We start from the raw sequence: 20,906 nt of genomic DNA on the forward strand, positions 1-20,906 counted from the left end.
AAGGCAAGTCCTACTGACAGGAGTTCAAAAGGAACAAATATACTATGCTACATGCATCTTCTGAGAGATCTAAGGCCGAAAAATCAGACAGCATCACTAAAGAACCTCATTATCATGCAAATGCCATTTATTCCATTTTATCTCACCCTTCTCAATAGCCCATATGGCAGTGAGTCCGCACAGAGGAAGACACAGGGAGACCTCACGCTGGGCAACCGGCCACATCAAAATTCATCCATCTGTGGTCAATTGAGTTTGTGTGTGCATGCATGTCTGTGTCTGTGTTTCTCTGTACGTGTGTGCGCGTCTGTGTGAGTGTGTTTGCGCACTGGTGACCGTCTTCAGTCCACCTGCATCCTGTCCGTGCTAGCCCCCATATCACAGCCATGATGCCTGACCACTGATCCCTAGAAGACTGATTACTGGCTGGGTTAGACTGGACATAATGGGATTACTGGTCAAACTTGTGTCCCCAGAAGAACTCTGGGCACAAGCCCAGAAAAAAAAAACTACAAAAAAAACCCTTCAATTATAATATTATGTAATTGACGTACAATAGATTAAAGTTGACTGATGCCATATTGCCTAAATAATGTTTAACCGAAATTTCATCTGATATACGTCATATTCTATATGTATTTTTAATATATATTCAACTTTCTATTATTAATAATCAATAAACTCTTTTAAGATGGCCTTTTCTATCTCAATCAAAGGTTAAGCACCAAGCATAAGTGCATCTTAGCACAGAGCTGCATAAAATATTTATGAATCTATCATAAAGTATCAGGTTTCTATTATCAAAAACTTTTAAGAGATTAGTATATCAATAATAAAACACATGCATTTCCTTTTTGTTTTCTTGTCGTTACTGGGACCAACCCTACACCCACAAAAAAATGTTAACCCTAAAAATGATGTGTCATCTCTGCAAACCAATCAGTAACAACTATTGTAAATTGCTTTGATTTGAGTACTATTCAAAATCTGAACAGCAGTGTCTCAGATAGAGTGGATCACCAAATGGACCAAACCAGTCCTTGATGTTCCTCTGATTTCACTGTAGAGGACAAATCATGCATCTTGACAACAACCAGACATACGAGATAAGCAGTTTTCATGCTGTCTGAAGCAATCAATTTAAAGAGAATTACAGAGCTCAGTGATTATGATGAGAGTCTATTAAAGTAAAATAGTGCCGTAATCAAAATGATTTAGAGATTTGGGGTGTGATGCATCACACATCAATACAAGCATGCATACACACACACACACACACACACACACACGCAGGCAGGCAAGGCATGTACATCTGATGGATAAACATTTCTGATGAGATTAACCCACAGTTGAGAAATGTGCATTTTACATGCATGAACGTAAGAGTGAAAAATCCACATGGGGAAACTGAAATGGAGAGCACTTTCACACAGCCTGAAGACCTAACGAAAAAAGTGGGAGGCGGGAGCAGCTGCTCAGGCATTGGAAAAAAAAAAAACTACTCCAGCAAATTAATTGCTGGAGATCAGACAGACTACATGTCATAGATTAGATATTTTATAACTGTAGTCTGAATGTATTCTTAATTCCAAAGCCAAGCACCAGAAGGGAATGTGTTGATGTCTACTTCAGTGAAGCAGAGAGCACACATACTCTTTGGATGCCAGACTCTGACCTAATACCAGTCTAATATAGTGGAGGTAGGACTGATACCAGACTTTCCACAGCAACACTAGAACGGATCTTGAATTACACAACTCTCCACTGTAGGCTACACTCTCTCAAAATGGATATTAGCCACCATCAGTGTTCAACTTGTATGACAAAACACACATTCATGCCCATATTTCCGGGGCTCAGTGATGCAAAGGCTGACAGTCCGGGGTTCATATATTGCGTTTCATCCAACTTAAATGGAATGACACATCATGCTCACCTCCCCATTTTTTGCTTGTCAGTCATCTCTACTGCAATGAATAAAGCTTCGCACCAGTACAACCTGTCACTCTGTCACTCAAATTCTTAAAGAAAAAAACAAAAAAAAAAGAAATTCACGTCACTGTTCAGGTGAAGGCTGTGCAGGGATTCCTCTGACTCGTTTGATTTTTCTATCTAATCCTTCATTTTACGTGGGCTCTCTGTTATCTCCCTGAAGTGGGAATTACATTGTAATTAGGTCTGTCCTCAGATAAAAGTTCATCTTTGCATCGTTCTGCCCTATGTGTTCATCCTATAGGCTTTGCTTCCTTGTCAGAGACTCTTAGTCCTCGCTCTCTGTCACAATCTAACATATCCCTCATCTTGTGCCATCTTTTCATTCTTTAACTGCTCCAACTCCACTCACACTCTTGTTCTCCTGCTGCTGACAACAAAGAGCACCCTGTCTGACAAAGACCTGTGTTCTGCAGATGGGAAAAACACAATAACCAGTTACAACAACAAGCAAAAGGAAAAGAAAATGCATGTATTACACACCCTTAGTGCAGAGAACAAATACAACTAGTAATTTCTTGGGTTCCAGGGCTTAGAATAGCGAGCCCATATGTGAGGAGAGTAAATGTATTTATTAAATGCTAAGCACTAGCTGACCTCTATAGGACCGGAGGGAACAGTAATATTGACAGGTCTTATCTTCTCCTGCAACCCCCACCCCCAACCCCATTATCACTGGATGATGCCGTCCCTAACTGATATTAACAAACAAATTTAAAAAAAAAAATTGCTCTAGAGATGAATAAGGTTGCAAATGAGATCCAACACAGTTGTCTAGCAAAGAGAAAATGCATCACAATGTAAGATATACTAATAATAGAACTTTGTCATCTGCTGTTCTGACACAAGGGTGACACATTTTAGCCTTTGATCCTGCAATGTTTTGCGACTGGGAGCGCTTGAGATTGAAATAGGCTCTATTTTCTCCTGATTTGTCCGACATTTCTCTGTACGAGGGTGTGTACAGTCATATATATGGGTCATTTTCACACACACTTTATCACAAAGTTACTGTCAGTGATGATCAATAGTTTTATCAGGTCTTTGCTCGTAGACGTCTGATATTACAATGCAGTAAAATACAATGATATACAAATACGAGCAGAAAGGTGAGCTGGAAGGCACGACCGTGTAAATGTATCTAATCCAGAGCGATGCAATGCAAAATAATATAATAACAGGAAATGCACCGTGTGAATTACTTATCATACTGTGTTACAAGACAGGTAATGGATTTTGTTTGCCTGTTTAAGGCAGAAAAATTGGTATTATGATACACGGTCCACAAAGTTACGGCTTTGGCTACTTTTTTTTTTTTTTTTTAATATAGACCTGTGCTGAGACCAACAGTGTTCAGCCTGGTGATTGATTACTGTACCAACAAATTAGAGCTCCTGCACACCTAAGCTGCAGTGCAACTCCAACTGGAGGAAAGGAAATGCTTAGAGTAAACACTGTGTTGTCTGCACAGATGTCATGGTTCAGATTTATTTAGAGGGCAAATGCTCCATTAGTTGGGCTTTTTAATTAGCGCACTTGTGAGAGAGGGTCATTAAGGATGTCTGACAGAGGACCTGCTGATGAAGAGGATGGAGACGTTGCTAAGGCTGGCCCTGCTACCACACGTGCACATGCCCACGCAGACACCTACACAAGCACAGATCTGCTTGTAAACCGATAAGATTTTCACACAGTCATCGACAAACACAGCAAGAAAATGGCACGGTTGCCACAACATTTCCACTCCAAAATGGCCACGGAGCACAAACGAATCCCCCACGAATGTCTCCATTGCCAGCAAAGCCTCACGCACAAAGCCATTTCCATTTAAATACATATTCATAGAGAACAGGACAGAATAGAAGGGATGTCATCGTACCATTTTCCGGGTGCTCGTTCTCTCCGATGCTGCCATCTGGAGTGGTTCTCTCATAGTGGTCCTCTGGCAGGGTCAGGGGTCCAATGCGAGGACCAGACGATGACTTACTGCTGGGAGTCTCTGATTCCTCCAAGCCGCTGTCATAGTAACTGTGCTGAGAGGCATCCTGCAGGTCCTGCACAGGGTTGGTGGTGGAGAAGGTCACTCGCCGATGGGGATGCTAAAAAACAAAGAGGCAACAATTGAATTTCTTTAAAACAAGGAGACTATCAACAAAACTTTTTCATGTTTTTTCCTTTCTTTCCCACTATTATTGTACAGACACAGTTACTGCTCAAAAACCCACCATTTCAGGCTACTGTCTGAATTTTGCTGGCCTCATAAAGTTCAATCTTCATAAGTCATAGAATAGCATTAAATATTAAAAACTCTTAAATATTAAACAGTCTTTTGAAACATTATTATTCTGAAGATTATATAAGGTAGAAATATACTATCAGAGTGAGGTCATGGACTCCAATAGAATGAGGGTGCAAATGACTATACGTGAGGTGCAGAGATGGAATAAACTGAGGCCAAAAATACATTATCTATACAAATCTCTTTATACTATATGAACAATATGTCAACATGGAGCATGTGCGCAAATAGTCAGTATGACACTGTCCTGCATGATCCAAGGCTATTTGCATGCTGTGCATTTACTTCATATTAAAGAGATTATCCTAATGTGGCTTGAAATAATGCACATATTTTTTTTACAGCAAGACCCTTGGCATGTTGATAATGTATTTTACCTAAATTAGTCCATCTTATTTAAGATAATAAAATAACAGGTATAGATCCCCGGGAACAAATTGCGAAGGTGCATTTACTGTGTTATTCATTTGCCATCTTATCAAGAGCTCCAGATGGAAATGGTCTACAATATGTGCTGAAAAATAACAATGTACAAGTGCCATGTGCACGTCAGTCATTTCAACAATTACACACATAGCATTTCCTTGCAAAGAAGCAGGCTCTGTATACAAATACAGCATATACAATAAAAAGATTCCTATGTATGAAGATGATGTCTATACAGTTGTATGGACGTGAAAGCAAACATTATAAACAAGTGTCACAGGGTGTCACAAAGATTGAAAATGTGAAAAGAACACTATTACTGCCGTTATTATTATTAGTCAGACAAAAGTTTCATTTTCTAAATCTGCTACAGCCGAATGAATTCTGATGACAATGATTGGTACGCTAATCAGTAGCCCCAGCGTACTACTTCCTATCTCCATATTTTAATATTTCCCTTTTCCACATCTTTTGATGTTTAACCATGCTGAATGCTAGACAATGTGTTTGCAATTTAACTTAAAAAAAAAGACCTAAATAAGACTAACAACAACAAAAGAACAAAAAAAAAAAAAAAAAACAGCAATGAAAATACAGTTATTCACGTTTTGCCACCACTAGAATTTGCTGGTCTATATAGATGCTATTTGATGAAGTTAATGAATGTATGAAAATACTGGTGATATCTTGAATCTGATAGCTTAAAGAGGAGCAGGGTGGCATTCTAATAAATCATTCAAGCTCACACCCTATATCAAATTGAATGGCTTGTAAATACGGTTAGGAGACCATTAAATTTCCTTCTTCAAAGATCAGTTTACTAATGGCTACTTACCACCGATCCACAACAGAAAGATGACTCCTTACAGTGCACATGCAATCGCACTCTTCGCCACCCCACCCCCACACTTGAGCGCCTCTCGTAAAAGTCAGGAAAGCACTGATACAGCAAGAACAGGCCTGCCTCTGCTGTACAAGTCAGCCCAGATCAATACCACTGGTCTGTGCTTTCTACCATTCGACCACTTTTCTGGCAAACAAATCCATGCCAGAAATCATTGAAACCATTCAAGCCTCTCTGTACATGTACACCAGATCCTGAGAAATGCTCCGAGTGCTTAGGTACGAGCTATAAATTGTGTTTTTAATATGTTTAGTGGGATTTAAAATGTTCATCTCCCTATGATCTCAGTGGTTTTTTTTTGGTGTCATACTGCAGACATGCACCTCTTGGTCCTTCATCTAAATGATGACTACATGAATACTGGAGTGCATCATATGTTTTGCTTCAGTAAGACAGTGAAGCGGTAAAAAAAAAGCTGTCATGCGCTTGGAGTTAAGATACGTGTAGCATTTAATGGCACTTTTAAAATGAAAGATTCTTGAAACACATAAAAATAATGGCTTGTAACATCTTTGAGGTGTTTAAGCCTCATGCTAATAGAAGAAAATTGGGGCAATGGGAGGTTTTGAATAAAATATGACATTTGTTTCTCTTCTATTAAGGATGCTCTTTGATTGCTGCATGTACACACAGTAATACCTTTAACTCTAGAAGTGTGTTTATCAGCTATGAGCTGCAAGAACACACTGGTTAGTATTACTTAAGAAGAATGTAAAGTGCATATTGATCTATGTTATTTAAGTTCTAAAAGTAAGACTGTATGAATTGTGAAAAAATAGACCATACTTAACAGAAAGAAACAGAAACTCCCCCACAACAGACAATAATTAGTTATTCTACTATTGCTCACATGGTATTTTAGTAAACCTGCTGTTGACTCATATAACTGGAACATAGAAGTGTATTTGAATGGTGCATTCTTCAAGTATGATTGAAGTCTTAGACGCTCCATGACTATTTAAATGTGAGAGGGCATTTACTTGTTTAAATATGGATTCTTGCTTAAACTTCTCCTTAAGGCATCACTCCAGAGAGTCAGCGTGTTTCCTGGGTATGATAACTAGCTAAGGCTGTAGAGATGGGAAATAGATTCTCCTTTTAGTCTGAGCACAAATCCGTTGCCAGGCCTTGGGGGCTGCAGGGATGCGGCAAGATGGAAGGATGGAAGGCGAGGCTGAGCACGAGTGGGGAGTTGGTCAGGCGGACATGGGCGATGCTTTGGCTAGAGGGGACAAGCAAAAGGATTAGATTCTGGGAGACTGGAGGCGGGAGAGTAGGGATTGTTTGGGCATTGTGGTAGGAGTCTGAGTAGAAGCTATGGGGCTGAGAATGAAAGAGGGACATTTATGATGACATCTGAATTCATAACCCTGTGTAGAATGGGCTAAAATGGCCTCATTTTTTTTTTTTTTGCCTACAAGTCCAAACAAGATAAAAGATACAGCAGAAGTTTCAACATAAAAATAAACAAAGATCATCCACTCTCTACCCAGAGTTTCTGTAGCTGTATGAAGACCCTGTTTTCTATGTGACTGCCGCATATGTTACATACGAGCTACTGTCTTAGAAGAATTTCAAACCACACGGTTAAAGCTGAGTATTCCCATTAATACACTCACGTGCCAAGAATTGTTATAGAAGCTGCCAGTTTTATGATAATGCCCTTATTTCTTCTCTTTTTTTTTATGTCTGTATGCATGTATAATATAATACATAATCAAATACAATGTACATTTGGTCAATTTCCCACTTATACAATGGCGAACCAGCTATTCCTCATGGCATTTAGTGAAATAAAAAAATAAGAAAAACTTAATGGCTGTGCCCACTTAATGCCCTATATCCACTTAGAACTGAGACTGCATAGGCATATTGCCTTGAACATAAAAAGAGCAAACCTCCACAGAATGTCAACCTGTGCCTATACAGTATTTCCTCTCTACAACCACACAGATTTATATTACTGGTATATTGCACACAATAACCTTTATACACGTTCAGCTCATTTCTCTGTCTTCGGTTGCAGTTTACAATTGAAAGAGGGGCCGCAGTATATTTTTTGATGTGAGCTAAATTATCACCTATGTCGGTAATATTAGGATTGGCAGCCGATATCAGACACTGATGCTTAAGGATGAAAGTTTCATTTATCAGATCTGTTTTAAACAACATTGATGGGCGATTTGAAATGCTATTTAAATAATCATTTTCACACTGCCCTTCACATCAACTCAATTTTGACACATCACAGTGACGTCATGACCAGAAAGCTCCGTTCACTCTGTTAGCCGACTGCAACTGCTGCTGCAAAAAAAAAAAAACGTAACTTAACTATCAATCACCTCTGTCATTAATGTTGCCTGCTGTGATGGACGACTTCTGCACCGAGACTAGATATTGCTATAGTGTGTGGAGTCACAGGATACATCTCCATTATTCAGCCTGTGGCTTGCTGTTTTGTGTCTGTACTCTCAGAAAAAAAAAAAAGAAAATTGTGAATGTGTCGTTTCCACAGCAACTGACGCAGACAGGTTATCTTTAACGGTTACCTAATCACTTCCAAATAACAGTGTGGACAGTCTAGCCTAAAGATTGGATTTGAAATAAAACTAATGCATTTGCCTGCAGCTTGAATAAAGGAATAAAAAGGGATTCCTGGGGCAAATAACTGTGCCTAAGCAACAAGGATAGCAGTCTGTGGACTGTGGAGCATCTCTATTGCCATTGCTGATTTGCACCACTGATTCCTGATGGGACAGCAGACCCTACTGTTGCTGTGCTCTCCCACAGTGCCGGGTTCTCTGTCCATTGTGAATGCCCTGGAGCTACCTGACACCACTCTGCCATCGGGTGCCCTGTCATCCAGCCAAGCCTCACTGATTGCCAGTGCACAGGGCTGCTGGTACTTATGCAGATGGGAAAGCTTTTCCATCTTCTCTGACACATTTAGAGCAGACCTCCAACGGAGTCACAGGTGAGTCAGATTTAGTGCTTGAATTCCAACACATATTTAAACATATATCTTGTTTTCTACAGCAGTAGGCTGATATGATTGCCTGTTATTGCCTCGGCCATACATTTAGTGGTGCTGGTAAATATACCTGACCATAGAAAATGAAAGGAAAATAGCACAAAATAGTATTTTATTTTGTCATTTTCAATTGCCTACAACCAACCAAAAATTGGTTTTATGGAAAAAGAGAGGCGGCATTCTGTTATAGTGAGGCTGAATGTCACGTGTACATACACAGACAGATTTATGCATAATTTACTGTGGTTCTGGTGAATTTTAACTTGCAAATGCAAAGATTTATTATTTTGTTGCCTGAAACAAAACACTTAATTAAAATAAAATTAAAAAAAAAAACATTTATGACTCATAACGTAGGATCACATTTATTATGAAGAGCAAGATTCATTTTCAGATAATGATCAATTAACTTTGCATGCAAATTCAATATGACTTAAATCTAACCAGAGTAAACTACATTTTAGAAATTCATCAAACATGAAATAAACTACTGATAATTTTTAATTCTACTTCCACTTTAGATATTGCACCATGGGATATTATATCCATGTAAAATGGTCTATTCTGAACGTTAACAGGTGCACACAGGTAGCACATATCCAGCAGAGCCTCCTACTGAATTGAATTGTCTGTACCTTAACTATCTTGCACAAATAATTCACTGGTGCACCACATTTTAAAACAAGCAGCAGCTAAGTGGCTACATGGTAAGTGGCACGTAGGATTAGACTGATATAATCCACATAATGTAAGGCAGTGAAATGCAACTCTCTGCAATGCATGTAATGAACAGAATAAAAACAAGGTGGTTCTTTTACACAGGTCCTGCCATTGGACGGTCCTAATTTTTACCTTGATATTTAAACAGAGAGAGAGAGTTGTCAGTAGCACATTTATGCTGCGTGGATTGTTGGCTAAAACACGTCTGAATCAAAGTCAAATAGTGCGTAATTGTTTTTTTTAATTACTCATAAATTAGTCTGCAACACTCTTTAAGTAAAAAGTCTGGTAGATTTCCCTTTACAATGGGTAATAATGTATTTGTCACAGTTAGTCTGTTGCCAAATGTTTATATCTAAATCTTTTATTACACAGAGGTATTGTTTAAGCTGACTCACTGGGTCCAGGGAAAAATGCTGAATATTCAGAATAATTGTTGGAAGAATAAAGCACAACAAGCAGGAGTTTCATAACTTTAAAGAAGACACATGTATGGGGATAATAACCAGCTAAACAATAATTTCTACGTTGTGGGGAATGAGGCCTCTAAGAGAGAGTGCAGCATCTTTTCTCCTAATAAAAGTAAACTGATGAAACAGGAGGTTTCACGTAAATAATGTGGTGTATGTCTGACACGAAAGCCGATGGAAAAAAAGGAATCTGTAAGGATGTGAACACAACCTGCATTCCATTTAGTTCACAATAGAGTGCCATTTACCCAGCTGTAAAACTACACATTTTAGTATACTCTACTGGAATGCCCTCAACTTTTAAAGCTGCGGGAAACCGATGTGGCCCTGTTTATCAATCCTGAGTTGAGGTATATTGTATGTGTACTGGTGCTGGAAGCCAGACTTCTCCTATTGAATCACATTGATGTGTCTCTCAGATATTATGAAATGGGTTTTCTGCCCATGTTAAAGGAAACGGCTGATGTCTCAGTGCCCGTGTGATATGAAAAATTCAATTTAAAGGGATGAGAGAAAGAATGGTGCACGGCCTATTTTCATTCCCCCACACTGAGAGATATGAGAATGATGTTCTATTGTGTGGAGGAAATGATGCCAATCGTACTGCAGAGAAATTCCTTCATAATTCAATTCAATTTCTTCTAAATCCCGATGGCAAGCTCCTCTGCCAAAGAGAGGCAGAATGACAGAGACAAAAAGGGAGGGCTAGAGACTAAGATGGAAGAAGCGGGACTAAATATTGAGACTGAAACAATGGAGAAATAGAGAAAGAGTCACACGGAGCAGCCAGACTTACTGAAAGGTAACAGGGGGAGGCAGTGATATAAAGTGGAGGGGAAGTGGATAGAAGAAAAACATATTAGCAATGATTAATTTTGATCACTGTGGCATTTTAAGTATAGCCAACTAATTTTCTCTAATTACCTTTCTGCAGCATCTGATAGAACCAGAGAAAATCATTTCTTGGTGAGATCTAACAGGGCAAACAGTAATTTCTGTGAGGTGCACCGGTGCCCAATAAACCTACTGCACATCTTCTGTTATGCTTAGGGTAGAATTAGTTACTAAATGTGCTTCTTTGATAGCCTGTAAGGGTCCTCCAAGCGGGGGACCTAGAACGGCCGTTTACTTGCAGCGTTTGCGAGTACATCCTGGCTCTGGCATTTGGGGCGGGTATGCAGGAATCAATGAGCTGCTGCCTCTGAAGGCACAGAAAAAATGAGCTGCACCAACAAATATGACAATGAAGAAGTACACCTCTCAGTGTATGCAGCAAGCATAAAACCATAAAGACTGAAGCAGTTGCAAAGGAAATGCATATGGAACTGTTTTTATTTTCGATTCCACCATTATGCCCTCCATTCTCAAGCCATCTACTGCTCTCTCTCCCTCTTTCCTCTACACACACACACCCACACACACAGTTGTTTTTGTAGGTGCAATAGCTCCAAGGCAAGCAGCGTGGAATTGGAGTCTTCAAAGAGTCTTGGATTATCAAAGAGACACAGCTACCAGAAAACTAGGGGACACGCCGGAGAGGGGGGAGGGAAGAACATAAGCGAGAGGCGGGGAGGGGGAAACAGTGCGGAGGAGTCAGCATGGGTTTGGGTGGAGGATGAAGTGATCAGACAGGGGAGGGGCGGGGGTGAGGGGTGGATAAAGACCAGGAGTCCCTTTGTTCATGTACTGTAAATGGAGAGACCAAAATGGCTGGAGTGAATGCATTAAAAAACAATCACATAGACATTAATGGTCCTGATAGGCAAGACTGAATTCACATTTTTCACTGTCTGCGTGGCTGCCTATTGTGGAGAGGTTTTTTTTTTTCCCCCCTACATAGAAAATTTCATTTCAATGGAAGCACTAGCCTTGAAATACCATAATGTTGTCACAGTAAAACCAAGTATTACTGCAGCAGGACCCACCATGTGTGAATATAGCTGCCACATCTAATGACAAATCTGAGCGTTCATGCCATTCCATATGACAGGATGTGGGAGTGCTGGTGTGAATGCATCACCCTTCGACAAAAAGCTCTCCGTCAGCCCCTCTGTCCAACAATGAGCTATGGATGTCTCTTTTTTTTTTTCCATTACAACAACACTTCTCAGTATAAAGTACATTTCAAGTGAGGGTATGAAACTGATTCTGGTGGGTTCTCTGCCTTCAGCTGCGGGGCATCATCCAGCAGTGATTGTGTGCCAGCGCACCAGCCACCACATGCAACCCTCACACCTTTGCTGATCTGGTTTGAATGAAATCAGGCTCATTTAGTGTCTGTCAAGAGTGTTAAATATTTCTAATGCACAACAACATGTCAAAAATAAACCAAGTTTCAAAAACTGACACAATGTTTAAGAATTACCTAAACACCATATAATCACTTTGCGTGTGCTACAGCTGAACTAATTCATCAAAAAAAACATTTCTTTGAATTTGCGTGGGTGTGAAGTTATTATACATAGCTGATTAATATTGGTTAATTGGTAGTTTTCTAACATTATTAAGTATGATGGGGAAACACAAATGTAATATGCCAAGAGACAGGCTTTGGGATCAGTGGTAAAGCTTAATTGGGAAGGGCACACGATTAAAATTGTGATTGGTTTAGGGTTTAGATGGTGATGTCTTTCAACCGACACTCTCATTGTCTTAAACTGTGGGGACTAAATATGCTAATATGAGCGCACATGGCCAAAAGACATCTTATAGAACAAAAGTGATTTGGGGAGTAGGGTAATTGCAAGCAAATTGCTGCTACAAACTCTGGAAGTGAATCAGTGTCCTGAACAGAGGAAACAAGGAGTGAGTAGAAACAAGAAGGACGGGGAAACTATCTTCTGGCTCAAAGGTAGGAAAACTAAGAGGGGAAAGAGCGAAAAGGACAGCTTGCCAAGGTTATTTGTAGAAAAGATGGTGATCTGATATTAGCGAGGATTTTATAAAAGGCAACTGGTGTTATGAAGCTAAACGACTGAACAGTGAATAGTGACATTCCTGCAAGAAGATCGTTATGAAACAAGTGAAGCCGCATTTTATATCCATGTATTTATACATTTCGCTTTTGAGCATCTGTGCTAGACCTTTTAGATCTTTTAAAGATACATTAAAGAAGTTTTAATACATCAATGTTGGGTTTTTAACATTACAACTATTAATGCAGCAACATGTTTCATTGCAATTTATTGAAATGTTGTTGCTTTACATAAAATGTTGAAAAATGTCCACAATCGCCCAGTTGATGAGACACGTCACACAATGTATGTGGTGGTATCCTACAATATCCTGCAGTATGTTTCAGGTTGTTTCACCCATTCATTTTCTTTGTGTAATGAAGCTCCATAAAACTAAGTTTATTGTAACTGCTCCTTAGACCCTGACATTATTGCTCCCATGGATGTGGAAGTATCTGCGACCGGCATAATTTCCAACAACTGCAAGAGCAGTTGCATTGAGAAGAGAGCTGTACAATGACCCTGTGCTCAGGTCAGCAGAGCACAGGGTTAGTGAGAAGCAGGAAGTATTTAAGAAGTAGACAACATGATTATATACCTTATACTATTTACTAGAAAGGCTAATCTGTGCTTGCATTACTGTGGCTCAGTGTAGAACATTGCAAGCAACAGTCTACTTTATACACACGCACGTTACATTGGTTAAGTAAAAAGCAAAATGTTCTTCCTCTTTAACTGCCTCAGGGTCTTTATACAGATCTTTGTCCATATGATTGTCTGCTGCAGCCGACAGTGTAACATCACCTGCTGTAGGTCTTACTGTTCTCTAATATCTCAGTGATTGTCATCCCCTTGACAGTCTTGCAAGATATGACAAATTTGCCTAAAGTATGGTAAATCTGAATTGGCACACTTGTACGAACAGGCCTCAAAGGAAAAGAAATAGAAATTTAGGCCAAGTGCATGAAAATGTTCTTGACCAAGGCTCGTTGTCTCTCAGTGCAACTGTGAATTCACGTCACCGCACATGACAAACTGAACAATGATTTTAACACTTTTGGAAACGTTGCTTCAGCTTAAAACCTTACACCTCTGACCTCGGCAGGGTATTTAGGGTTGCATTTACTTTATTTACATCGCGTGACTTCCCCTTAGTGAAGCTCCTCTGCTGCTCTGGTGAGAGACAGTTAGTACCGAGCAGAGGCTGTGCATCAAAGAGGAGACGATATTCAGGCCTTGTTTGCCGTACAGCGGGCAAAAAAGCAAACCAAAAAAAAAAAACCCTTTGATCTATCCTAATCTTAAAATCCTAGATTTGACATACATGTCTCGAAATGGCTCAAACACTTGTTAGATCATGTCGAGCCAAGCTCAGTAATGTTACTGAGCAGATTTTTTTTTGCATGTTTGCAAAGTGTGATATCTGTGTGTTTGACCTATGGGGTTCAGAGCCCCCCAAAAAGTCAGTTGGATATTCATTCTACAAGAGCTGTGGTGCACAACAAAACTAAATTTAAAGTAAACCCCATTTAAAGGCCATACTTTACCAGAAAAGACATCAAAAGACATGAAAAGCCAGTCAAGCGACTACCACTGACGGTAAGGAGTGTGGTCATATATCCTACTGAAATAAATAAGGTTTTTCACCTAAAGGACTTTTCTGGTATCAAATCACAACTTGATCATACATGGATTATGATTAATATGTGCAGTTAACAACAAAGCTTGCAAGCTGTTGTTTTAAGTTCTCTGCAACCAATCAATATGTACTGTTTTTGAGCCCACAGCAGAAGTTGCAGAGTCACCACACCTTAATAGCTGTCTATGGGACTGTATACACTTTGTCAGTGGAGTCATGTCAGCAAAAAACAGTAAGCTCAATTGAACAAGGTTTATGTCAAATACCCACTTAAATGCTGTGAGGAGTTTTCTGGATGCAGGTTGTCAGTTTCTTTCACGTGACCCCCCCTACAGTACATACTGTACTGTAAAATAAGCATCTTCCAAACTGACTCTCTGAAAGACATATGAGGAGTTAATAATGCGAGTGGGGAAAGATAGACAGAAGAGAAGATGGGCTGATGGGGAAGTAAAGAATCAGACATGAGAGAAATTAATCCTCAATATCCACTCCCTGCTGGGTACCTTATTGCCTCTCAAACTTCCCATTTTCAGAGTTAATATCTCTATTGCTGCAGCATCTGGCTGAGAAGCATGCATATACTTCCATTTGTTTGAACTGGAACATAATTGGATTGGGGAGAGGGATGAAAAAGCCTTCAACCATATTTAAAACTTTTTTTTTTTTTTTTTTTCCCAGGCCATCCTCTAACATGTGCACAAAAGCGTGCAATTCAGCGTGCGCGGGAATGCACATGAACGTGTTGCTATTATTAGCAGCTCTCATGGTCTCGCTTGTCTAGATTTGTTACCCTGCATCCAAGATGTCCCGATTGGCAATAGATTCCAAGAGCTGGACCACTTCGGAAGTGTGTCTGCATCTCGATTTTTGCACCAAAGTAATCTTTTTGATGCAACGAGATATGGAGGCTCTCATGCTTCTCCATCTTATCAAGGAAGTAAAAAAAAAAAAAAAAAAATGCTTAATTAGATTCACAGTGACCTTTTTCATCTCTAGCCACAAACGCCCAGGCACTGTCGAAGCAGGATGTGTTCTCAACATTGATCTTTCTGCAGACCCGGGGATTGAGAAGAGCCCGGCGCAGTGAAACGAAGCAGAAAACAACATATCAAAAATCATCAGATGTAGAGATTACTCTGTTTGAGTGAGCTGCTCTGTGTGTTGGGGCCTTTAGGAGTTAGCGTGTTTTTGTGAAAAGAGCCCTGTAATCCACCTACTGCATCTCAATCATAGTGCAAACAAACTCACACACACACGCAAGTACCAAGTCCTGCCCTCTGTCTCATTGCACATTTGCCAAACATGCTCGAGTGATCCTATTGCATTTCTCATGTCCAGATCCTACCTACAAGGGGCTTCTCCCTTTCAATCGCTACTACCCTGCTGTCCTCTTTCTGCCACTGAGCAATGATCCTTCTGCAGGATTCAAACAAAGGATGACTTACAACCTCCATCCAGGCAAAAATGAATAATAAAAACATGGTACTGATTTGACATGTTCAGACAAATCTCCAAGATACATACTGTACATTCCCGTTTTTGTATTGAACGTGAAAGCTCAGCTTAGTTTACAAGGTAACAAACTCCAAACGTATCAGTAGTTTCTATTAAGATATCTAAAGGCCTGCACACACTAACGACTGCACAGCCGCGGTTGTGACGACTGGTCACTGTGCCGCTCTGGTTCAGTTGTTGCTGACAATTGGCAGGAAAAATCGTTAATCCTGTCCGGTGTAACGATTCTAGTCTCAAAAGCCGGTTGTTGCCAGTCTTTGTCACAAAGATTCTTGTAAACATCTTTAATATTACGACCGACTTTGGCGTCAAATCTGACAGACACCTATTCTAACCAATGCAGCTTTGTCCAAACTGAGCTTCATTCCACATTTGATTTATCTTGCTAGGCTCTACAGTCCATGTGTCCCTCACCTTACCACCTAACATTGCTTATTTGTGTTTATTTTGTTCTTTTATATGCAAATTATACTGTAGTTAAAAAGTGTACTTTTCTGTTTGCAGCCATATTTCTTTTGGCAGAACCTTCAACACATTTCCTGTGGGATTTGTGGATGTTTCCTTCTCCAGAACTTCGACTCGTTCCTGTCCAGTCGCTGAAAGTTGCCGTTAGTGTTCAGGTGTGTCCCCAGCTTAAGCACACTGCCGTGAAATATTGTAGAGATTCTCATTTTGACATTCAGAAACATATAAGCACGTGTGTTTGTCACGGTCTCTCGACAGCTTCAGTGAGGGGAACACGAGACATGGTTGATACAGATATGGTATGATACTGATGACAGGTCTGATTAATCTGCTGATGAAATTTTGGTGGATTGCTCCACAACGGGCTTTGGACACAGCCCCAAAGTAGAATATCTAGTATGAATATTCTATTGCCATATCCTTTCAGAGCTCATTTGAGTCATATCTGACATATTTATGGCTCATCATGTCATATCGTAGCCATCAGAGCACAAGCACCATGAACCATTTAAATACTGTGGGCCATGCTGTCATCTCCTGTTAGTAACATATGTCTGATAGATGCATAAAAAGAGCCACTCAACTAGATTCTTTCATAGTGCTGCAGTGAAGCTGGAGCCCGGAGTTGGTGAGTTTACTGGCAGAAATGATTTTGCAAGTACAACTATTTAGCAGAATACAAAAATTCTACTTAATGCCTTACACTGAATGGAATGCATGAAGGAAAGGAATACTGGAAGCGTAGGGAAATACAACGCACCGGAGCCTTATCTGAATACAGAATGCTAAATATCGTTTGAAAGAAGTGCGAGGTAAAAGTTGCACCCAAGAAATCTATAATGATCCTTTGTGTGCACCTTAACAGAGTTGCCTGGCAACAGAACTAGAGCTCTGCAGTGAATTAAAGTGTCAAACGAAATACATTTGTAATCCAAAGGCAACATGGATTAAATTTTAGACAGTAGGAGTGCCTCTTGGACAAGATTTCAATAGCTAAGGTGGGCAAAGTGAATTGGAGAAAAACCCAATCATTGTGTGCGCCTTAATAACCTTCAGAACACCCGACTTGCACTTGAATATGGATGCTTGAATGAGCACAAAATAAACTAATTAACTGTGTAGTTTTAAAATGGATCATCCTAATGGATGAAGTTATTCATCTGTCACCGGCTGGAAATCTATAAAACATCCCAAGAGTGGACATGAGGCTGATAAATCATGATCGCATATAGATCAGTGTCACGCATTCTTCCTCTGAATTATTTATTAACTCATATGCACAGTTGCTGTTTGAAAACATGTTGCCTTTTAGTACTGGCCACTAAAAGCCATTTGATGAATATCATAGAAAAAAATGGGAAACATGGAAAACAATGCATCTCATGTGTTTTATGTAAGAACAAGCTGGAAAAAGTTGAGGAGGGTTCTGTTACCCACTCAGCTCCCCTCCTCTCAGTCTCAAATGCCATGCACGCACACACACACACACACACACACACACACACACACACACACACACACAAACTGTTTTATAAGCAGACTGCTTATTTTCTGCTAAACAATGTTAAGCATTTACACAAAGGGACTCAAATGAGCCTCAATTGAAGATAGAATCAGTGCCCGAGCAACCCATCACAGCGCCTCTCAATCCCACATATGCATGATTAATACATCAAACAACATCAATTCTCCTTCCTCTTCCACTTGTCACTGAGCACACACACACGCACACACACACACCCACAGACACAGTATGCATGAAGACTCTCTCACACACGCACACGCACACACACAATGTACCCAAATACTTACAGGGCTGCACATGAACACACAGACGCTGCCTCCTCCATCATGGTTAATACATCAAACAGCATTAGCTTCCTGGATTCCTGAAGCTTAGACAGACACGGTTCTGACAGCCCATGATTCCTTGCTGGCTGCCTCCCCCTCCAGCTTCCCCACTTTCTTTATTCCCTATGAAGTCTGTTTGGGTGGTTACAGAACATGCTGCCAAAATAGATTCACTTACATATTACCTTTGCTTTTTGTAAGCTTGTATAATGTCATGTTGGAAAGCCATCTCTACAATAAGATGACACCACTGAGGAGCTTTAGAGGCTTGGGAGATGCAACAATAACAGCAAGCCCTACTCAACAAACTCTTTATTTTATAAGATTTCCATATTCTTCTGACATCAGAAGGCATTTATAACCACAAATATCCAGGACCCATTTTTTTTCCCATCAGGTCATGGAAATAAATTGATGTCCCTGATCAGCACTAAAGCAACCAGGCCATTTAATACATATTCAAATCTAACCTTTACAATTCAAATGTTGTTTTGTTTTTTTTATATATATCTTCCCTCATCATACTGTAATATCATGAATCCTCAATGAATGAAGAGAGCATGTGGCTTATTGGATCATGGTCTAACAAAATAGACATTAGTATATCATTAGTATATCTTTAGCATAAAGTGCTTTGTGATTAGCATGAGAGGCCAGTATCCTTACAATACAGCCGTGCATACGATCTCGGGTTGGATTTTATGGTGCTTTCAGCAGTATATTGATTTAAACTTGAACTTAGAGATCGGACCCGTATTCTTTCCATAAATTAGTAAACATGATTCTCTGACTTTCCTGTAATGAAACTTGACCACAATGGAAGCATTAGTCACACTTTATCTCTACAATATTATCGACAAGCTGTCAGTTTATGTGATGCTTTCAACATTCAACATTTCAGCACTCTGTCTCCATCTGTTTTCAATCCAGTGTTTACCATCACAAACACCACCACATTTCTAAAACAGAGAGGAAAAAAAAAAAAAAAAGATATGAAATATAAACCCCAATATTTAACATATTGCAATACAAACTATACCGTGCTGTTATACATCCTGGTGTAGTATCGTCGGCCATCTAATCTTATTTTAAGGTGAGCAAATGATTCAGGAATGAGCTTCTTAGGCTGCAAACACAGATGCAGCACTGATATTTTTCCAGAATACTTTCATTGGCTTAAAGTAGTAACGTTAGGGCACTTAGCAGATTGCTTCCCGATTTTGAATGGAATCCAGCGAGTATAGCTCCTCAATAAATAGAAAAACAAAATGAAAAGAGGCTGTGTGTGTTATGCATAGCCCACTGGGCTGCTGATAGTGTAGCTTAAGTGCAGGGGGACTCACATGTGATCTGCTATACTGCAAATCCCCAAAAAGAGGATAAAGAGGCTTTAAAATCACATTTACAGCACAGGAGCAGCATCCCGCTGATAAATACAGATCATGGTATTTGACCCTGTCCATCAGCCCACTGAAAGGCTCATGACACTATGGAGTCACAAACCAGCTTTTGTTACTAACAGACACAGGGCTACACCTCAGTAACTCTAAATAATAGCACCGGTTGGTGAGACCTAGGGAACAATTGGGAGCCAGTCAACTATGACTCCTGAATTTTCAAGAATCTTGGTTAGTTATTTGACCTTTTATTTGATCTATATAATGAAAAACATGGCATGAGTTTTATTTTTCAGACTCGTGCTTTAGAAAAGCAGGGCTTGCTGGGAAATATGTTGTGTGTCACCCAGATTGATAGGCTTCCTAAAAGGCAGCATGCAATATTTGTTCTGTCATAACATCCAGCAGCAACCTTAAATGTCAATACTGATCGCCATCTGCTAGACATTTTCAGTACTACCTGACAAAAATTAACTTCAGGGATTACAGGAATTCAGCTGCGGCAGGAGCCTGGATCTCACTCTTCTAGTCAACCAGTTGGTTCCTAAAGTCTTACTACAATAACATGAAGCCTACGACCTTTAACCTATGTGCCACAGTTGGGTTTTTCTTTCATCATACTAACACAACATCAACTACACGGATTATCTGTGCTTTCCACAAGTATGCATGTATACTTCTGTTTTATTGAATATTAAGCACCTTTGGAGCTGTAATAAACATAATTAATGGTTATTATATGTGAATTTAAGGTAGATTTTGTGTTTTATCAGGCTTAAAGCTGCATTGATTGGAAAAAGCCCTGTCCCTGCAGCCCACTTGGAGAGGAAGCTCAGCATCTAACTAATGTGATTTCATTTAGACAAAACGTAACAAAAGATATGATTTTTGAAACAATCTGCCATGAATACAGGACATACAAAAAGTCCTGAATGCATTTGTGGGGACACCGGTCTTTAAATTTCATATCACAGTGATCTACATTAGCTTTTCAGGGGGGAATTAAATAATTCAGTTGAATGGTGAAACATCATACATAAGCTGACATCTCATGTTTATTTATTTTTAGGTGGCAGATACACAACAGAGAAAATTCACTGAACAGAATAATGTCGCTGTAGCATTCACAGGCTATAGTTTGCATCTCTTGAGTGCTATATTAAATGCATATCTAACTGTACAAATTCCAAACTATAAATAGAAAATACAATCGACCATTAAAAAGTAACAAGGAAAGCAC

At 39.7% G+C, this 20,906-nt stretch overlaps 1 protein-coding gene across 1 annotated transcript in view; it reads right to left on the reverse strand.

Moving 5' to 3' along the window:
- Nucleotides 1-20,906, reverse strand: part of pcdh1a (protocadherin 1a) — an 82,011-nt gene that overhangs the window by 17,652 nt on the left and 43,453 nt on the right. Inside the window, exon 4 of the mRNA XM_067494712.1 lies at nucleotides 3,872-4,091. Coding sequence (XP_067350813.1) covers nucleotides 3,872-4,091 — 220 coding nt within the window. The remainder of the gene's footprint in view (nucleotides 1-3,871; nucleotides 4,092-20,906) is intronic.

Source organism: Channa argus, chromosome 24 (genome assembly GCF_033026475.1).
Source record: "Channa argus isolate prfri chromosome 24, Channa argus male v1.0, whole genome shotgun sequence".
NCBI lineage: Eukaryota > Metazoa > Chordata > Actinopteri > Anabantiformes > Channidae > Channa > Channa argus.